Raw genomic sequence first — 16,271 nt, 5'->3', positions numbered from 1 at the left:
CCCCCCCAGCCCCTCCCCAGAGAGAAGGCAGAGCCAGGTCATGTCAGGCTACCGTTTATTGTAAAAGGCCAGCGGTGCCTGCGGTGCCCTGAGCAGGCTCGGCCAGGGCCAGGAGGAGGTATGTGAAAGTGCTATTTACACTGAGCTCCGGGCTTGTGTCCCCGGGGTCCATCCCCCCAGGGATCCCCTCCCTGCTCCGGCTGCTCCCATCCCTCTCAGTAAAAGCTCTTCGCAGCTCCCTCGGCCTGACTCTTGGTCACGTCCTTCCCCGAGTGTCCTTGGCACTCCCTGAGGCTGGTAGGGCTGGTGTCAGTGCCCCGCAGCGCTGGTGTCGGCTGGGCATCCGCACCCACAGGGCAGCCCGATGCGTCGTGGCAGGCAGAACCAGGGTGCTCCCCGCGCTTGCCCATGGTGAGGATGCCCGCGGCGTGGTTGCCAGAGCCGTGCAGCAGGCGGTAGAGCCGGCTCTGGAAGGCCGGTGGGATGCTCTTCCTCTTGCCCAGCGTGAGGATGCCGGCGGCATGGTTGCCCATGCCATGCAGGAGGTCATAGATGCGGCAGGAGCAGGTCTTCTGCCGGCAGCACTCGGGCAGACTCTGCCGGGCAGCGGCCAGGGAGCAGAGCAGGAGCAGGAGCAAGAGGCAGGCAGCTCGCTGGAGCTGCCGGAGCAATGGGCAGCGTTAGTGCAGGGCAGCCTGCAGTGCTGGAGAGGGGGGGCTGCACAGCCCCAGGGCTGCCCCCCGGTCCTGCCGTGCATACCGGTGTCTCGGCTTCCGTCTGCCCTGGTTGCTGCAGTGCTGCTTGCTTGTCCCCACTGCTGCTGAGACCCAGCCCCACATCCAGGGTGCACCTGGAGCATCACCCTTCAGTGCCCTGGGGCACAGCCAGCACCGCACCCCCAGGGGAGCTGGGACTGCTGCTCCCCGCACCCTCCCACCAGCCTGAGCAATCACAGGCCCACCCACGCTCTGACCAGCAGCCAGATGCTGGTGACCTCACCGGCACACCTGCCCTGCTCCGGCACAAGGCAGCTGCGGCAAACACCTTCCCCTCACCACCAAGTGCCACAGGACAACCAGCGAGAGCACCCATGCTTGACGCCGCAGGCACCACGTGCCCAACTCCCTCCCGAGGAGCCCACATGGGGCTGAGCCCCCCCAGTCGGCTGCTGGCCACAGCTGGGGAGCCCTGGGGCAGAGCTGCGCACTCAGGGCTTCCCAAGGAACCGGCCAGGCCCTCCGACACCCCCAGACCTCTGGCCCCACATCCTAACCTCCTCCCCATCAATGTCCTCCCAACCCCACAGGCTGCAGCACCCCAGCCCCACCTTGGCATTGGGCACCTCCATCCTTCCTGGGGTCTTCAGGCAGCTGAGCAGTGCTGGGGCATGTCCTGCCAGGCAGCCAAGAGAACAGCACCCTGTGCCACCCACCGCAGCCACCACTTTATAGGGCCTGGCACAATAGCGGTGCCAAAAATACCGTTGGGGCCAGGCGGGAGCAGCCGGTCTCTGGGAGACACGGGTGCGCTGTGGCCGGTAGCTCGGAGACCAGCCAGGCCTTTCCCCTCATTTGCAGCTCCTCATTGTGTGGGAGCTCACCGGCTGGGCGCAGTGGCCATGGCGTATGGCACTAATGAGGCCATAATTGCCCACGGGCCCTGCGGCCAGGCTGGCACAAAGGGGCTGAAGGTCAGCACTGGGGAGGCGCTGGCCTGCTCCCGACAGCAGCAGCACACGGGTCCACTCCTCGTGGCCCCATTAGGCTAATTACTTCCCTGAACAAAGGGGTGCCGGGCAGCCGCACGGCTCCTTGACGTGGGGAGCCGTCGCCCTGCGCTCAGCTGGTGCCGTGGGAGGGATGATGCCGCCAGGGTCCCCGTACCCCGTGCCACCCTCCATCCGCTTTGGTGACCCCACCCCACCTTCGCCCCGCACCAAGCGCGCGGAGGGAGCAGCAGGGCACCACAGTGGGTCTCACACTCTTTATAACGCTCCACAGCCCCGGTCTGACCCCAGACCGCCCCTCGCCCATTGCTTGTGCCGGGACCCCCACGCCCTGGAGGACGAGCCCCGACATTTCTCTGATGCCAGAGGCCGCATCTGCTGCCCAGGCCGGTCTCCAGCGGCCCCCCCCCCAGCTCCCCCAGCAACTGCACCCCAGAGCCTCCCGGCCCCTCTGCACAGCAGGGGCCCCAGGCACGCCAGGGAGGAGAAGGGACCCGCTGCCCCATGGAGAGGGGACTGGGACTGGCCAGGACCCTTCCCGCCAGGCAGGTTTTCCCCAGGGTTGGCGAAGGCAAAACTTCTGGCCCTGGACGGGAGCAGGAGCCCAGTCCCGGGGCTACTTTTACAAGAGGAGTCTGGCACAGCAGGCTGGGGGTACATGCATGCAGGCACCGGGGTGCCAGCATCCACGCCGGCCCCGCAGCAGGGCGCTTGCTCCAGAAGCAGATGTTGGGGGGGATGGATGAGGCCCTGGGAGCTGGGCGGGGGGGGGGCAAGCAGGAGCAGGGACACCCCTCCCCAACCTCCCCACTGGTCCCCGCCGCAGCCCCTCGGCACGACAGAGCGCGGGTACCCAGCCCCGCACACATCCCTCCGTGCACACTGAGCCTGCGGGCAGGCAGCTGCCCATCCGTCAGCAGGCTGGGGCTCCCTGGTCCTGGCCCCCGCGGGCAGGGGAGCGCTCTGTCCGGGCCCCCGAGCCCCAGGCCGGGGTCAGCAGGACGCCGTGTCGCCGCTCCCTTCCGTCTCGGGGATGGGCTCCAGCGGGGTGCGTAGCCGGGAGGGCTCCGGCGAGGCCGAGCCATTCCTGCCGATGCCGCAGGACTGTCCCGCGTTGTGGATCTGCCACAGGTTGTCCAGCGCCTCAGCCTTGGCGTGCTTGAGAAGGTCAGCCTGGCCCTGTGCGGCGAGAGGGCATCAGGGGCCGGCCCCGGGGCTGTGCCGCTCGGGATGCCCGGACCCCCTGTGCGGAACATGGGCTGCCCCACCGGCCAGCACCCGGGATGGGGGCTTGCTGGGTGCGGGCACCGCCTGGACCCCCTGAATGGGTCCATGCCATCCCCGGTGCTCACGGAGCATCCCCTGGGTGCGGGTCGGCGGGGCGGGGAGGGGGCCGCGCAGCCCTCGCCCCTCACCTTCAGGACGGTGATGTTCCAGGCGAAGCTCTCCAGCGCCTTCTGCAGCTTGCGGCCCCGCAGCCCCTCCTTGGCCTCGATGCGGTGCAGTTCCTTGTGGAAGTCCATGCCTGCGCAGACGGGAGCGTCGCTCAGCGGGTGCGGGGCCACCTGCACGAGGACGGCCGCTGCCCGCCATGGACAGGGACTGAGCCGGAGAGATGCCCTTCGCCCGGCATGGGGGTGCAGGCTGGGTGGGCTCCCCACTGCCCCAGCAGCCCCAAACCCACTCCGTGCTGGGAACGATGGGCCGACGGAGCCACCACCACCCCGGCATCGCGCTCGGCCCCAGCCCTTGGTGGTTTCGGGCCCCGGAGGCCGTGGGGTCCGGAAGGGCAGCCAGTACCCCAGGCAGAGGCATGGCTCTTGCACACCGTAGCTCAGCCAGGGGGGCTCAGAGAGGGGCCACCGGGCCCCCCCCCACCGGAGCGCGGGCCCCCGCGCCGCGCACCGCGTGACGTCCTCGTGAGCGGGTGCTATATTTACCCCTCCTGACGCAGCACCGGCTCCCGGCCCACACGAGGGCTCCCACGCAAGCCTGCTCGCCCACATGTTGTCAATCAGCACGCCCCCCAGCCCCGCACCCCCGCCTGCAGCCGGCACCTCCCTGGACCCCGCAGCACCCACCAGCCGGGCACGGGCCGGGCCGGCACCGCAGGGGCTTGTCTGCAGCGCAGCCGGGGCGAAAGCAGGGACGGGCAGCACCCTGGGCATGGGAGTGGGGGTTGCAGCCCCCGAACCGCTGCCTCCCACCTCCTCGAGGGGCCGGGCAGAGGCAGCAGCGGTGGCCGCACACCCCAGAGCCCCTCTGCCCCACGACACCCCCCCCCCAGCACAGCAGCAGGGCTCCCACAGCCAGAGGGGTACAGGAGGGCACAGAGCCCACCTGTGCCCCGCACCCCAACCCCGCAGCCCGTGCCCCCCCCCCGCCACTGCCACTCTCCCCGGCGCTGGCAGCGGCGGCACAGCCAAAAGCCAAGAGCTCGGGGAGATTTCCGGGCTGCCGCGCAGGCTGGGAACAAACAGGGCTGCTGGCAGCAAGGCTGGTACCGGCTGGGGGTGGCAGAGCGGGGCCCCCTCCTTCCTCCCCGGCCCCTCCACCTCCTGGCGGCTCGCCCAGCCCCACAGGGAGCCCACATGAGCCCTGGGCTAGCAGCCCCCGTGCAGCCGGGGGTGGCCGGGGTTATCCCTGGGGGGCCCCAGCCCGCAGAGGGGCCATGCAGGCATCGGTGCCTGGAGCAGGGCCGGGGGTCCCGGGCAGCCACCAGGGTGGGGGCAGGAGGGGGGGGGGAGGACCGGGGCAGGCAGGCGGCAGCACCTGCCTGTGTGGGTTCAGCCATGTGTCTTGGAAGTCGTAACATCCAGTTGCCACTTCTACCGTCAGCCCCAGTCTGTTATTTCTGGTGCTAATTATATTCTGGCGTTTGGCAGCTAATGACTCTTCCCCGCTTCCTCATCAGCCTCCTCCACTCCCCTCCCTCTCTCCCCTCCCTCCCGCACAGCCCCTGCAGCCCACCTGCCCAGCACCCTGCCCTGGCACAGGCAGCCCCACGCCCCAGCACCCCGGTGGCACCTGGCACCAGGCAGCCTCCCATGCCCACCCCACGCTGCCGGGACATGGGAAAACCGCAGAGCCGGGCTCGCGGCCACCCCGGCTGGAAATCGCTCTCCCATGGCCGGCTGGCCCTGGCTGCTCTGCCGCTGAACTCCGGCCCTGGCACGCACCAGCCCGGGGCGCAGACACGCAACTCTCGCCCTCCGTCGCACACCACAGGCATGCAAGCGCACGGCCAAAAAAGCCGGCACGCTTGGCTGTGCCCACGCCCAGGTCCAGAGCCTGGTGCCAGACCCCCTGAACCCAGCCCTGCGGGGACACGTGCCCCCAGCCCAGTGCAGAGACATGGCACCCCCGCACCTGGCCCCCCAGGGACGTGCCCAGGTCCGCATCCCGGAGCATCGCCGGGGCTGGGCCTGCCCACCCGGGACCCACCTGCCTGCTGCGCCTGGATGAGCTTGCCGTACACTGCGTCGGCGGACTCGATCAGCGTCCGGCTGGTCTGGATCATCTGGGGAGAGGGGTGGCGTGAGGAGCTGGGCAGCCCCCCGGCCCCACGCACCCCCTGGCAGAGCGGATGGGGACAAGAGGCTCGGGCAGGGGCTGCCCCTTGCCCCAGCGTGGTGGCTGAGGTCTGGCCCTCCTCGCCACGCCGCGCACAGCCAGGTGCGGTGTGACCAGCGCCTGGCCGGCAGCCAGGTCTCCCTCCAACACAAAGGAAGGAAGCAGCTCCGGCTGTGGCTATTAATGGGATTTCTCCCGCCAGGCGGGACCGCAGGACGCCCCGCCAGCCGGCCCTGGCACAGGGTGCAGGCAGCGCGGGCAGGGGGACGGGGCTGCGGGGTCCCAGGGCTCGTACCCAGCTGGGCGAGCCTGCGCCTCGACAAGAGTCCTCCCTGGGCAGCCCCCCACACAGCCCCCCGCCAGCGTCTCCCTGCAGTGGGATGGGTGCAGCGAGCTTGGGGTCCCCCATCCTGGGCAGGGCAGTGGTCCCGGTGCCGCGGGCCCCACAGCTCATCCCCGTGAGGAGCTAAGCCCCGGCGGGACGGCGCTTACCGTCTCGTAGGCGGTGAGGACCTTGCGCAGCAGGTCCGGGATGGGGCCCTGGGCCTCCATGGGGGGGTACTGCTCTGCCAGGTTGAGGGTGACGCTGGGCGCGCTGTCACTGTGCAGCAGCCACGCGGCCACCGTCAGGATGCACTGCTTCATGTTGGCGGCGGGCGTCAGCCCACACAGCTCCTTGAAGGAGACCAGCGCGTTCTGCGGGCAGAGACCGGCGTCAGGGGCTCAGCCTGGGAGGGCCCCCAAGAGCCCCCCTGCCGGGAACATCCCCGTTTCCCCCGGCTCTCTGCTCCAGACGAAGCTCCTCGCCCGCGGACCCAGGAAGAGGGGGGACACCCAGGCTCCCCACCGCTCACGGTCCGGCCCCGTCCTCCCCCGCAGAAACCGGGTCCCCCGGTGCCTCCACAGGGTCCGTACCTGCACGTTCTCCCGCAGGTCGGTGGCCTCCCGCAGCGGCTGGGTGGCTGTCCGGAAGACCTCGTCGATGGCCTTGATGCCGGTGGCCTTGGTGGAGGTGTACTCCCGCACCCGGCGGCCCCGGCGCCCCGCCAGCCCCCGGCGGTGCCCCTTGCCCCCGCCGCGGCGGTCGGTGATGGCCACGTGCACGAAAAGGGTGGCGTGGGGCAGGGGCTCCCCGGCCAGGGACTGGAGGGGGACGTGGCGGTAGCCTGGCTGCAGGCACTCGAAGGGGATGGTGTACTGGGCGATGAACTCGTCCCCGATGTAGTCGTCGTCCAGCACGACGAAGCGCAGGACGGCCAGCTCCGGCAGGTTGATCTGGAACTCCAGGCTCTCGTCGAAGACGGGGTTGTCCCCGCTCTGCAGGGCCGTCTTGGTGCGGTGCTCGGCGCAGTCGGCCGGGATGCCGTGGATCTCGGCGCAGACATAGGGCTCCACCACCTCCCCCTTGGCCCCCGAGCCCTTGGGCTTGGGCAGGTTCTGCCCGCTGATGACCTTGAGGTGCAGGAGCTGGGCAGGCACCCCGGGCAAGGAGTCCTTGGCATTGGCACTGAAGTAGGAGACCTCCTCCCGCATGATGGCGGGGCGGAGGACGTAGCCGCAAGCCCCGTTCTGCCGGAACCAGCCTGTGTTCAGGTCCATCATGAGCCCTGGCGTCTGGTAGTTCATGGCCACCATCTGGCAGCCGCACTTCCAGAAGTCCTGGGGGTTCATGTTGCTGGCGTCGATGCGCATGGGGCTGGGGTAGACGCGGGAGAGGAACCGCTTGTTGTAGCTCACCAGCTCGGCCGGGCACTCGTTGGCGAAGCGTCCCGCCTCCACCTCGCTGAAGGAGCACATCTCCCAGTAGCGCTGCCCGCGCCGCGAGCTCTCGAAGTCCTGGAAGGGGACAGCCTGGCAGAGGCTCACCAGCTCCGAGAGCTCCCGGCTGAGGCGCACCCGCCGTGGGCCACCTCCCTCCGGCGTCTCCCGGTCCTCCTGGCCCAGCCGCCGCGCCAGCTCCCAGCCTTCCTCCTCGTCCGACACCTCCCCCTCACTGTCCTCGCAGCCGGGCGGCAGCTTCTTGCCCTTGATGAGGATGCGGCCCTTGAGCTGCTCCGGAGAGGGCAGGTAGGACGCGGCAGGGTTGGGGGGCTCCAGGTACAGCTTCTCCCCCAGCGTCTTGCGCAGGCACTGGGCGGCGAGGCGCTGCTGGGCGGCCGAGCAGCGCACCACCAGGCAGAGGATGAGGGGGTAGGCAGAGGCGGCGAAGGCGTGCTGGTCGATCAGCCCCACCACGGCGCGGAAGGGCACGCAGGAGGCGGCCGAGGGGCTGGTGTAGACCACGGGCTCGCCCTCGGGGCCGTCCCACAGCACCAGCTCGATGCTGCGGCAGCCCAGGCCCAGGGCGCTGATGTAGCCGCTGATGTCTGAGCGGCCCCAGAAGTTGTCCTCCAGCAGGCAGGCGCTGTGGGCAGAGCTGATGTAGTAGTGGGAGAGGGGCTGCGCCATGTCCTGGCACACCTTGCGGTGCTGCGGGTCGAAGATGGAGCAGTCGGCGGAGAGCAGGTAGCGTGTGAAGCCGTCGATGGCCAGGTAGCCCTTCTCCCGGCCCTCCTTGGAGGGCTCGTACTTGCCGACGATCTCCAAGCACTTCTCCTCCGTCACCCCCTCCATGCCCTGCTCCACCTCCAGGAACATCAGCAGGTCCTTCAGACCCAGGTACTCCTTGTTGCTGGAGAACTGCACCAGCAGGAAGAAGATCTCGGGGCGGGTGCAGAGCTCACAGTACACCTCCACGAAGAGGTCACAGGCCACCTCCGCACCAGGACGCTCGCTGGCCTTCTGCAGCTCCTTGAACTTCAGCTCGATGGTGGAGGTCTTCATGCCCGGGTTGAGCGCTTTGATCAGCTGCACGGCCCGGGACACAGGGATGCGGCCAGACTTCTCCAGGTCAGCAAGGTCAAAGACGGAGGAGATCCAGGAGGTCCGGAGGCTGGGGTGGCCGGTCCCAGGCGCCTCGGGGGTGTGCTTCCCGTAGGACACCAGGTACCGGAGCCCCATCACCCAGGCGCTCACCACATCGGCCGAGCTGGCCACCAGGTCCAGGGACTCATAATTGTCTCCGTAGATGATGGAGAAGGCGCACTCATCTGGGAACTGATCGGAGAGGCCATTGCTGCGCAGGACGGGCGTCTTCTTGCCCACGCGCACCTCTTTGACCGACTTGATCTCGATCTTGGCCTTCTCCGAGTCCTTCTTGGAGGGCTCCCAGCGCACGGAGCGCATGTCAGCGTCCAGCACGAAGAAGCGGCTGTACATGCGGGAGTTGGAGCGCACCTTCTTCAGCTCGCAGCCCTCCAGCATGAAGGAGATGCAGGCAGCCGTGCTGTTGATCTTGCGGTCGTTGGGCATGGTGCTGAAGGACACCGTCTTCTTCTTCTGTGGCGGCCGCTGCCGGGAGCCATCCTGCCAAGGTGGGAGAAGGGGCCACAGCCGTCAGGGACGGGGCCGGCAGCTCCAGTGCTCCCAGTGCCCTCCTGCCGCACACTGTCCCCACCCCAGCCCCGATGCACGGTGCAGCACCCCAGGGTGTCCCAGTGCCACGCGAAGCCCAGTCCGCCCTGGTCCAACCCTCTCCCCGGGGGCTGGGAGCTGGCTCCAGCCCTGACCTCCCCCACAGCTCGCTGCCTGGCTTATTTTAACTCTGCTTTCCTTCCTTCCTTCCTTCCTGCTCCCGGCCCTGAGCCGGATCCTTCCCCACTGCTCACTCCCTGTTGGAGGCACGGCCATGCACAGGCAGCCCAGCAGTCCCCGTCTCCCCAGCCTGGGGACACCGGAGGAAAACAGGCACCCAGCAGGACCAGGCTGCGCCCACAGCGGCTCCATCCCTGCAGAGAGGCACACGCCATGTCCCCTCATGCCTTCCCCTGCACCCCAGGCACCGACCCTGGGCATCAGGGCAGCAGGGTGCGAGGATGCCTGGGGTGCCCCGAGGCGATGCCTGGGCAGAGCTGCTCCTGGGGGCCCCCAGCCAGACGCCCCCACTCTGTCTGCCGGGGAGCGGCACAGGACGGCCACCTGCAAGTGCCACGCGCTGGGGACGAGCACGGCCCGCGAGCCGGTCCTGCAGAGCCCGTGGCTGCTGCTGCCTGGATGGGGTCACCGTGGGTACGGGCTGTCTGCTGCCTGCACCCCATGCCTGCACTCTGCCCGCACGCCTGCGCCAGCCCTGCCCCTCGGCAGGGAAGGAGGACCCTGCTGCCAAGAGGCTGGAGGGGGCAAGGGATGAGGGGGAACAGCAGGGCCAGGAGCATATTATGGGATGGATTTCATTAAGTAGTGCAGCAGGAGCAGATTTAATCCACTCCTTCAAGATTATGGTGAGTCACCTCTAATCTGGTGGTGTCTCCGGCAGAGGCAGGTCCTGCCCAGCTGCCCAGGTTGGGGGCGAGGGGTTGTCCCCTCTGGTGCCCCAAGAGCGTCCACACCTCCTGGACAGGGCTGCCGCAGAGCAGGCAGGCACGTCCCCATGCCTGACCCCAAAGGGTCTGGATCTGCCCTTGTGGGGCCAGGCAGCCCCAGCCCAAGGGTAATCGGGACGGGTGATGCAGGCAGCTGGCCAGCTCCCCTGGGGGTGCCCAGGACACAACGTCCCGGGGAAGGGGGAACCAGCCCCAGCCCTCAGCCCCAAGTCAGAGCCAGCTGGATCCTGCTGTCCCAGAGATGCCTTCCTGGGTAAGGGGGCAGTCGGCGGGCAGCAGCACCATTCCTCCGCAGCCTTGCTGCCCGCTGGCAACGGCAGACGCCGCTCAGCCTGGCACAGGGGCTATTTCCCCCAGCTCGGATGCAGGAGCTGTTTGCATCCTCTCACTGCCAGATTGCTCCGGGGAGCCGGCCAAGTGCCAGGACCCTGCCTCCGTGCCAGCCAGCTCCCGGGGGGGTGTCCCCTGCTCAGATGGCTCCCGGGCCCCCCAGCCAGCAGCAGCTACCCCCTCCCCTCTGCAGCATCCCTGGGCAGCATCCCCTGGAGCCTCACCATCCAGCTGGGACAATCACCCCCAGGGCTGAGCCAGGGACCCGGCTGCCGGGGGCCACCGTGCAGGACCCCAGCCAGCCCCAGTCGGCGGGGGGGCTCAGCGGCAGGTCACCCCATCGGCCAGCCCCACGGGGAAGGACTCGCTGCTGGCAGAGCTGCCGGGACGCTTCCTGCGAGCAGCAATCTGAGTGCCCCACTGATGGGCAGCCCTGGCCCTCGCCCCACCATGGGACGATGGCCGGCACTGAGCGCGGCCCCCTCCTGCCCCAGGCAGGACCCTCGCACCTCTGCGGACCCGTTCCCCGCCCCGGCACACCCCACCCTGGGCGGCTCTGCACCGGGCCCCACAGCCGAAAACAGGAAATCCATCCGGAAAGGAAACACGGGCGGGGGGCCTGTGTGCACCCAGCGCCCCGGGACCTGCCTCCAGCTGCACCCACCACAGGCAGCCAGACCCACCCCTCTGGCACCAGCCCCGTCGGGTCCCGTGCCACCCCGGCTCAGGGCAAAAACCTGAATGCCCTCCCTGCATCCCCCCGTCTCCCCAGACTTGGGAAGGGGTGGAGGTGCCTGCTGCAGTGCTTTGGGGTGCAGATGCATGGCACAGACCTGAGAGTGGCCCATGGCACACGGGCTCTGCTCTCTCTGTCTGCACAGGTGAACCTTGGCGGGCGCTGCTGTCGCCCCGTTCCAGGAGCTCCCAGCCCTTGCTGCCGCCGAACGTGTTTGCAGCCAGCGAGCCGGTGGCAGCAGCTGCATGGGGCCTCCTGCCTGCAGCCGCCTGCCGGCTTCTCACCCCGGCCTGGGGACTGGCAGGGAAAAGCCGCTGCTCCCTGGCAGCCCCTTACACAGGCGCTTTCCAGGCAGGCTTTGACCCTGGGGACACCCCACTAAGTGCTCCACGAGGTACGGGCAGGAGTGGTGCAGGCAGCCGGGCTGCAGAGCTCCATAAGGGGATAAGTAGGCCAGCAGCGGAGGCGGGAGGACGTGGCGCCCATGGCCACAGGAGCACAGAGCATCCCCAGTCACAGGGCAGGGCTCCGGCAGGAGCAGGGCATCCCACTCGCTGTGCCACCAAGCTGGCAGCAAGCAGGCAGGGCTCTTGCCAGCGCTGCCACACACATTGCACCCACATAGCCCGGCTCTGCAGAGGGAAGACGCACCGACCATGATGCCAATGCCGACCACGATGCCAATGGCGAGCACGGGCATCTGGCTGGGCACAGAGGGCACGTCCGAACCCAGCTGCCCGCACCCTGCCCAGCTCCGCAGCATGTGCTAAGCACCTCTTCAGCCAATTACCTCCCATGATTAGTGCCCTGGCAAGCGCAGCAGCCCTAATCTCAGCCGCCACGTGACCGCCGTTGTTACCCGGCCAAGCAACCCGCTCCCAAGCGCGGGGATGGGGAAGGGCCCATCGGCCGCCCCTCCCTTCCCGTTATCCCCCGAGGCCTGGCTGGGGGGGTCCCTGCCGCACAGCAGCTCGTGACAGCAGGAGACAGAGGAACTGAAAGCCTCTGGGGCTGAGGCATCTCGGCCCAACCGCGGCTCTGCTGCCCCGGCAGCAGAACCCCTCTCTTGGCCATGGGGCGTGCGGTGGGGACGCGTTTCACCCAGGGGACAGGGCTGTCCCCCAGCGTGGCTGTGACGTGACTCAATCGCAGCTGGTTTCCCCAGGTCCTGGGTCTTCCCACTGCCCCCATCCCAGGCTGGGCAGCACGAGCAAGGGTGCAGGCAGGCAGCAGCAGCCAGCAGCACCGGAGAGGAGGCAGTGGGAGGCCAGGCACAGCCAGGGCTTTTCTACCGTCATTTGTTCCCTGCCAAGATAGCGAGTGACACATCCACTCCCCACGGCACCAGCTGCCGCTACCCAGCGAGGGGCCGTGGAGCCGGAGCCCGGAGCAGAGGCACCGCACAGCTCCTGGGGCTGGCACGGGATGGAGAGGGGGAGCAGGGGATAGGACAGCGGGGCATTGGGGAAGGGTCACCTCCTGCAAGCAGGGAGGGACAGATCCAGTACTCCCCCAGTCCCTCTCCAGCATCCTCCCAGCCCGCCGGACCTCCAGCCCCCTCTGCTTCCAGCCTGGGAAGAAAGCAGGGAAGCAGGTCCTCTAGCCAGGGCAGGGGGAGGCCGCATGGGGCCAGCTCTGCTGCCACCCAGCATGGCCGGCCCCAAGCTCCCCCTGCCCCAGCACAGCCGGTGAGTCTCACTTTCAGATTCACTCCTCCAGCCTTTTCTGGAAATCCCAAAAAATAACAGAGCTGGCAGCTCTTCCCACATGTTCCTCCACTTCGTCAGCAGCCAGCCCCTGCCCAGCCTGCTGCCCTGCTGCCCGCGGCTCATTTGTGCCCTCGCTCCAAGCTGTAGCCGGGCTTATGGTGCTGGACCCCCTCCCTGCCCCACAACCCCTGTACCCGCACCATGGCCAAGCAGCGGGCACAGCCCCTGACTCCCACCCACCACCATGCAGGGGGACAGCGAAGCTGCTGCAGACCCCACAGCAGAGGAACAGCCTCAGCATCCCCCAGGGATTTGTGGTTGGGCAGCTGCTCCCCAGGTCCTGCTGGGGCTGGTTGGGCCCCAGACCTGCTAGGGATCCCCATGGACCCTCTCCCCAGCCACTGTGCAGAGCTGGTCCAAGCCGATCTCCCAGCGGGGAGAGCCTGGGCACAGAGGGGTCTCAGCCGGTGGCGGTGGAGGGGCTGGTGGGGGACAGGAGGAACCTGCTCTGTCCTCTGTCCCTGCTCAGGCACAGGAGAGCTGCGCTGGGAAGCAGCAGGACCGCTGGCTGCCTCTGAACAGGCGAGGGCAGGAGGAGCACAGTGTGGGCAGGAGCACGGTGTGGGCGGCCGGTGCCCGTGCAGTCCCACAGGCAGCATGTCTGCCCACCGTCCCTTGCCTGCCAGCCTCAGCCCATGGAGGGGCTCAGCATGGTCAGGGTCCTGGGGCACAGACAGGCTCAGCCTGGGGAACTCACAGCTGCAGGATTTGGGACCTGTAGCCCTCCAGCACCAGGGCAGGATCAGGCCCTGAATGGACTCAGAGATGCATGATGGATCAGCACAGGCTGGGGACACCATCCGCCTCTGACCTCCTCCAGCACCAGCACCCTCCCCTACCAGCACTGGCCCTGGGCCACCCGACCTTCACGTGAGGCCAAATCCCACAGTGACACATGGCCGTGACAGGGGATGCACTCAGCCCGGGGGCAAGTGAGAGGCTCACCTTCCGCCCACGGTGCCCATGGCCGGTCCCTGGGCAGAGAGCGGTGAGGAGGCGTGCTGTCCAGACCCGGGAGGAGCAGGAGACCCTGGCGAGGTCCCCAGGGAAACTGTGCACAGCCGGCGCACTGGCCTCTGGCTGCACAGGAGCACCAGGAGGTCTCCTTGCCATCACCATGTGGGGCACAGCCCTGCCACTCCTGCAACAGTTTGCAGCGGGAGCCCAGGCAGGCACGGGCAGGGGCACAGGGTCTCTCCGGCCACCCTGAGGAGGGGCCGACACCTCTGTCCAGAGGACTGGGTCTGGGGGGCAGAAGGCCAGGGCTGGGCCAGCACCATGGGAACAGCCCCCACACAGGTTATATTAATAGCACCGGAGCAATCCCAGCTTAAAATAGGTTGCCAGGAGTGGGGAGGCGGGTCCCGGGCGGACGCGACCTATTGTGTCAGCGAGCACCACTGGCCTAAGTGCAATTAGGGGGGCTCATTTAGGAAAGCACGCATGTGTCCACTGCCCACTCGCACGGGAGACCCCCAGAGACCCTCCCTGGCTCACGGCCCCGCCGGTACCCCTGTCCGGCCACGGCACGGCTCCAGGGAGGTGTCAGTCAGGAGCTGGTCAGGCTGGGCCCAAGGCTCAGCGACTTTGCAGGAGGGAGCACGGGAAAACGGAAGGTGCTCGGGAGCCAGGAGCAGGCATCTCCTCACCGGCACCCATGGGTGCCCTGAGCAGGACGGGGCGATGCTGCGCTGTGACTCCCACGGCAGGAGCGGCGTGGCCGTGCAGGGGACCCACGGGAAGAGCGGCGGCTGGACGGGGCAATCCGCGGCCATGCAGAGAGGACAGGCCTGGCCCGGCAGCGCACGAAGCCCGAGCCAGGCTTTGCCCTTGGGGACCCACAGTGCCGGGCAGGGCGAGGGGACGCCGGGCCAGCCCCGGCGAGGGCAGCCCCGGCGAGGGCAGCCCCGGCGAGCCCGGTGCCGCGGGCAGGGGGCAAACCCCGCGCCCGGTGGGGCAGCCAACCCCCGGGTACCGAACCGGAGGCGGGGGGGGGGGGCGCAGCTGCCCCACGGCTCCTCAAACCCGCCCCACGGGCGCAGGCAGCGGCCGGCCGGGCGCGGCGGGAGCCCGTGGCGGGGGACGGCGGGCGCGGCGGGCATCGCGGGCTGGCGGGGCCGGTGCCCGCCGGCTCCGGGGCCGGGGGACGCGCAGCTCCCGCGGAGGGGGCACGGCTCGGCCCCCCCCAAGCCCTGTGCAGGTACCGGGCGGCGCCGGTCCCGGGGGGCCCCGGAGCCCGCTCCGGGGCGGGGAGGGGAGGGCGGGAGGGGCCGGACCAGGGTGCGGGGCTCTCACCTTCATGATGCTGGCCCGGGGCGCGGCGGGCGCGGGGCTCCGCTCCGCCGAGTCCTCGCGGCTGCTGCTGCCCGAGCCCGAGCCGGGGCTGCCCGCCGCCCGCAGCCGCCGCCGCCGCCGCCGCTGGGGCCCGTTGGGGCAGCGGCGCGGCGGGGCGGGGCGAGCCCGGCGGCGGGGCGCCCCGGGGCCCCTCCGCCATCCCCCGCGGCCTCAGGGCAGCGGCCGCCGCGGGGCCCCGGGCGCCCCCGGAGCCTGCGCCCGCCGCCGCCGCCGCCGCTGCTGCGGGCTCAGTGGCGGAGCGGGCGGGAGGCGGCGCGGCCGGGAGGAGGGGACGGGCCGGGCCGGGGGCGGGGACGCGGACGGGGACGGGGACGGGGATGGGAACGGCGCGCCCCCCCCCCGCCCCGGGCCGCAACGGCGGAGAGCGGGGACGGGCACCGGGCACCTCCCGCCGCCGGGGCCCCCCCCGGCCTCCGCCCAGCGCCGCAGCGCCCGGGCCCGGCGGCCACCCCATGCCGGTGGTGGGACCCCGGCCAAGCCCGCACCCTGCAGCCGGGCACCCCCACCCAGCCCACGCCCTGCAGCCTGGTACCCGAAACGAGCCTGCACCCTGCAGCCTGGCACCCAAACCCAGCCCACACCCTGCAGCCTGGCACCCTGCAGCCTGGCACCCAAAACAAGCCTGCACCCTGCAGCCTGCCACTCAAATCGACCTTGCACCCTGCAGCCCGGCACCCAAACCGAGCCTGGACCCTGCAGCCTGCCCCTGCCCAGCGGGGCACACACCACACACACCCCCCACACCAAGCCTGCAGCGTCCAGCGGGGTCAGCGCCCAGGCAGGGGCAGGGGGCAACTAGAGCTGCCAGGTGAAGCCGTGGGCCAGCGCATCTCTCCCGGGCGGGGGGCTCGAGGCTTTTTCTGGGGTGCCGGGTCACTGCCGGGCCCCTGGGAAGGGCTGTGCTCACCCCGGGTGCAGGCACCTGCGTGGCATGCGTGGCACAGGCGGCGGGCCCAGCAGCCCTCCGGGCTCTCTGGGCTGGATCCAGTTGCACAGGTCTCTGCCAGCACAGGGCTGCCCGGGAGCCCCCCCACGGACCCCGCCAAGCCCAGCTTCATGACCCCGGCCTTTATCCAGCCACCACCCACTCCTCTCCCCACTAAACCCCAGCCCATACCGTGCCAGGGCCAGGCACCCCCAATGCCAGCTGGCCCAGCACCCGTGTCCCCACCGTGCCAGCAGCAATACAGGCTCATGCCCTCCCCCCACCCCAGGCATCCCCCTCCCAGCCGCAGGCACCCCACCAGCTGCAGGCACCGCTTCTCCCCTACTTGCACCAGGAATTTTGCTCCAGGCTATTTTTTCTGGCAGGGATGGGGGGAAGGGGCCTTAGCCCGGTTTCCATCCCTGGCAGAGGTTTT

At 69.6% G+C, this 16,271-nt stretch overlaps 2 protein-coding genes across 2 annotated transcripts; both read right to left on the bottom strand.

Moving 5' to 3' along the window:
- Window positions 1-38: 38 nt before the first annotated feature.
- Window positions 39-2,078, bottom strand: HCRT (hypocretin neuropeptide precursor). The gene is made up of 3 exons (XM_030022674.1): window positions 1,937-2,078; window positions 1,328-1,566; window positions 39-659 (listed from the first exon to the last, which is right to left on the bottom strand). The coding sequence occupies exons 1-3, from the start codon at window positions 2,076-2,078 to the stop codon at window positions 216-218; spliced, it is 825 nt and encodes a 274-aa protein (XP_029878534.1). The 3' UTR covers window positions 39-215.
- Window positions 1,969-15,049, bottom strand: LOC115344972 (inactive phospholipase C-like protein 2). The gene is given in 7 exon segments (XM_030023083.1): window positions 1,969-2,905; window positions 3,142-3,251; window positions 5,171-5,246; window positions 5,792-5,995; window positions 6,215-8,704; window positions 14,851-14,988; window positions 14,990-15,049. Coding segments are annotated over 7 exon segments (3,264 nt in total). The 3' UTR covers window positions 1,969-2,719.
- Between the last annotated feature and the right edge of the window lie 1,222 nt (window positions 15,050-16,271).

Source organism: Aquila chrysaetos, chromosome 8, assembly GCF_900496995.4.
Source record: "Aquila chrysaetos chrysaetos chromosome 8, bAquChr1.4, whole genome shotgun sequence".
Lineage (NCBI taxonomy): Eukaryota > Metazoa > Chordata > Aves > Accipitriformes > Accipitridae > Aquila > Aquila chrysaetos.
Note: the sequence above shows the minus strand (reverse complement) of the source record. Positions and strands in the feature narration are given on the sequence as shown.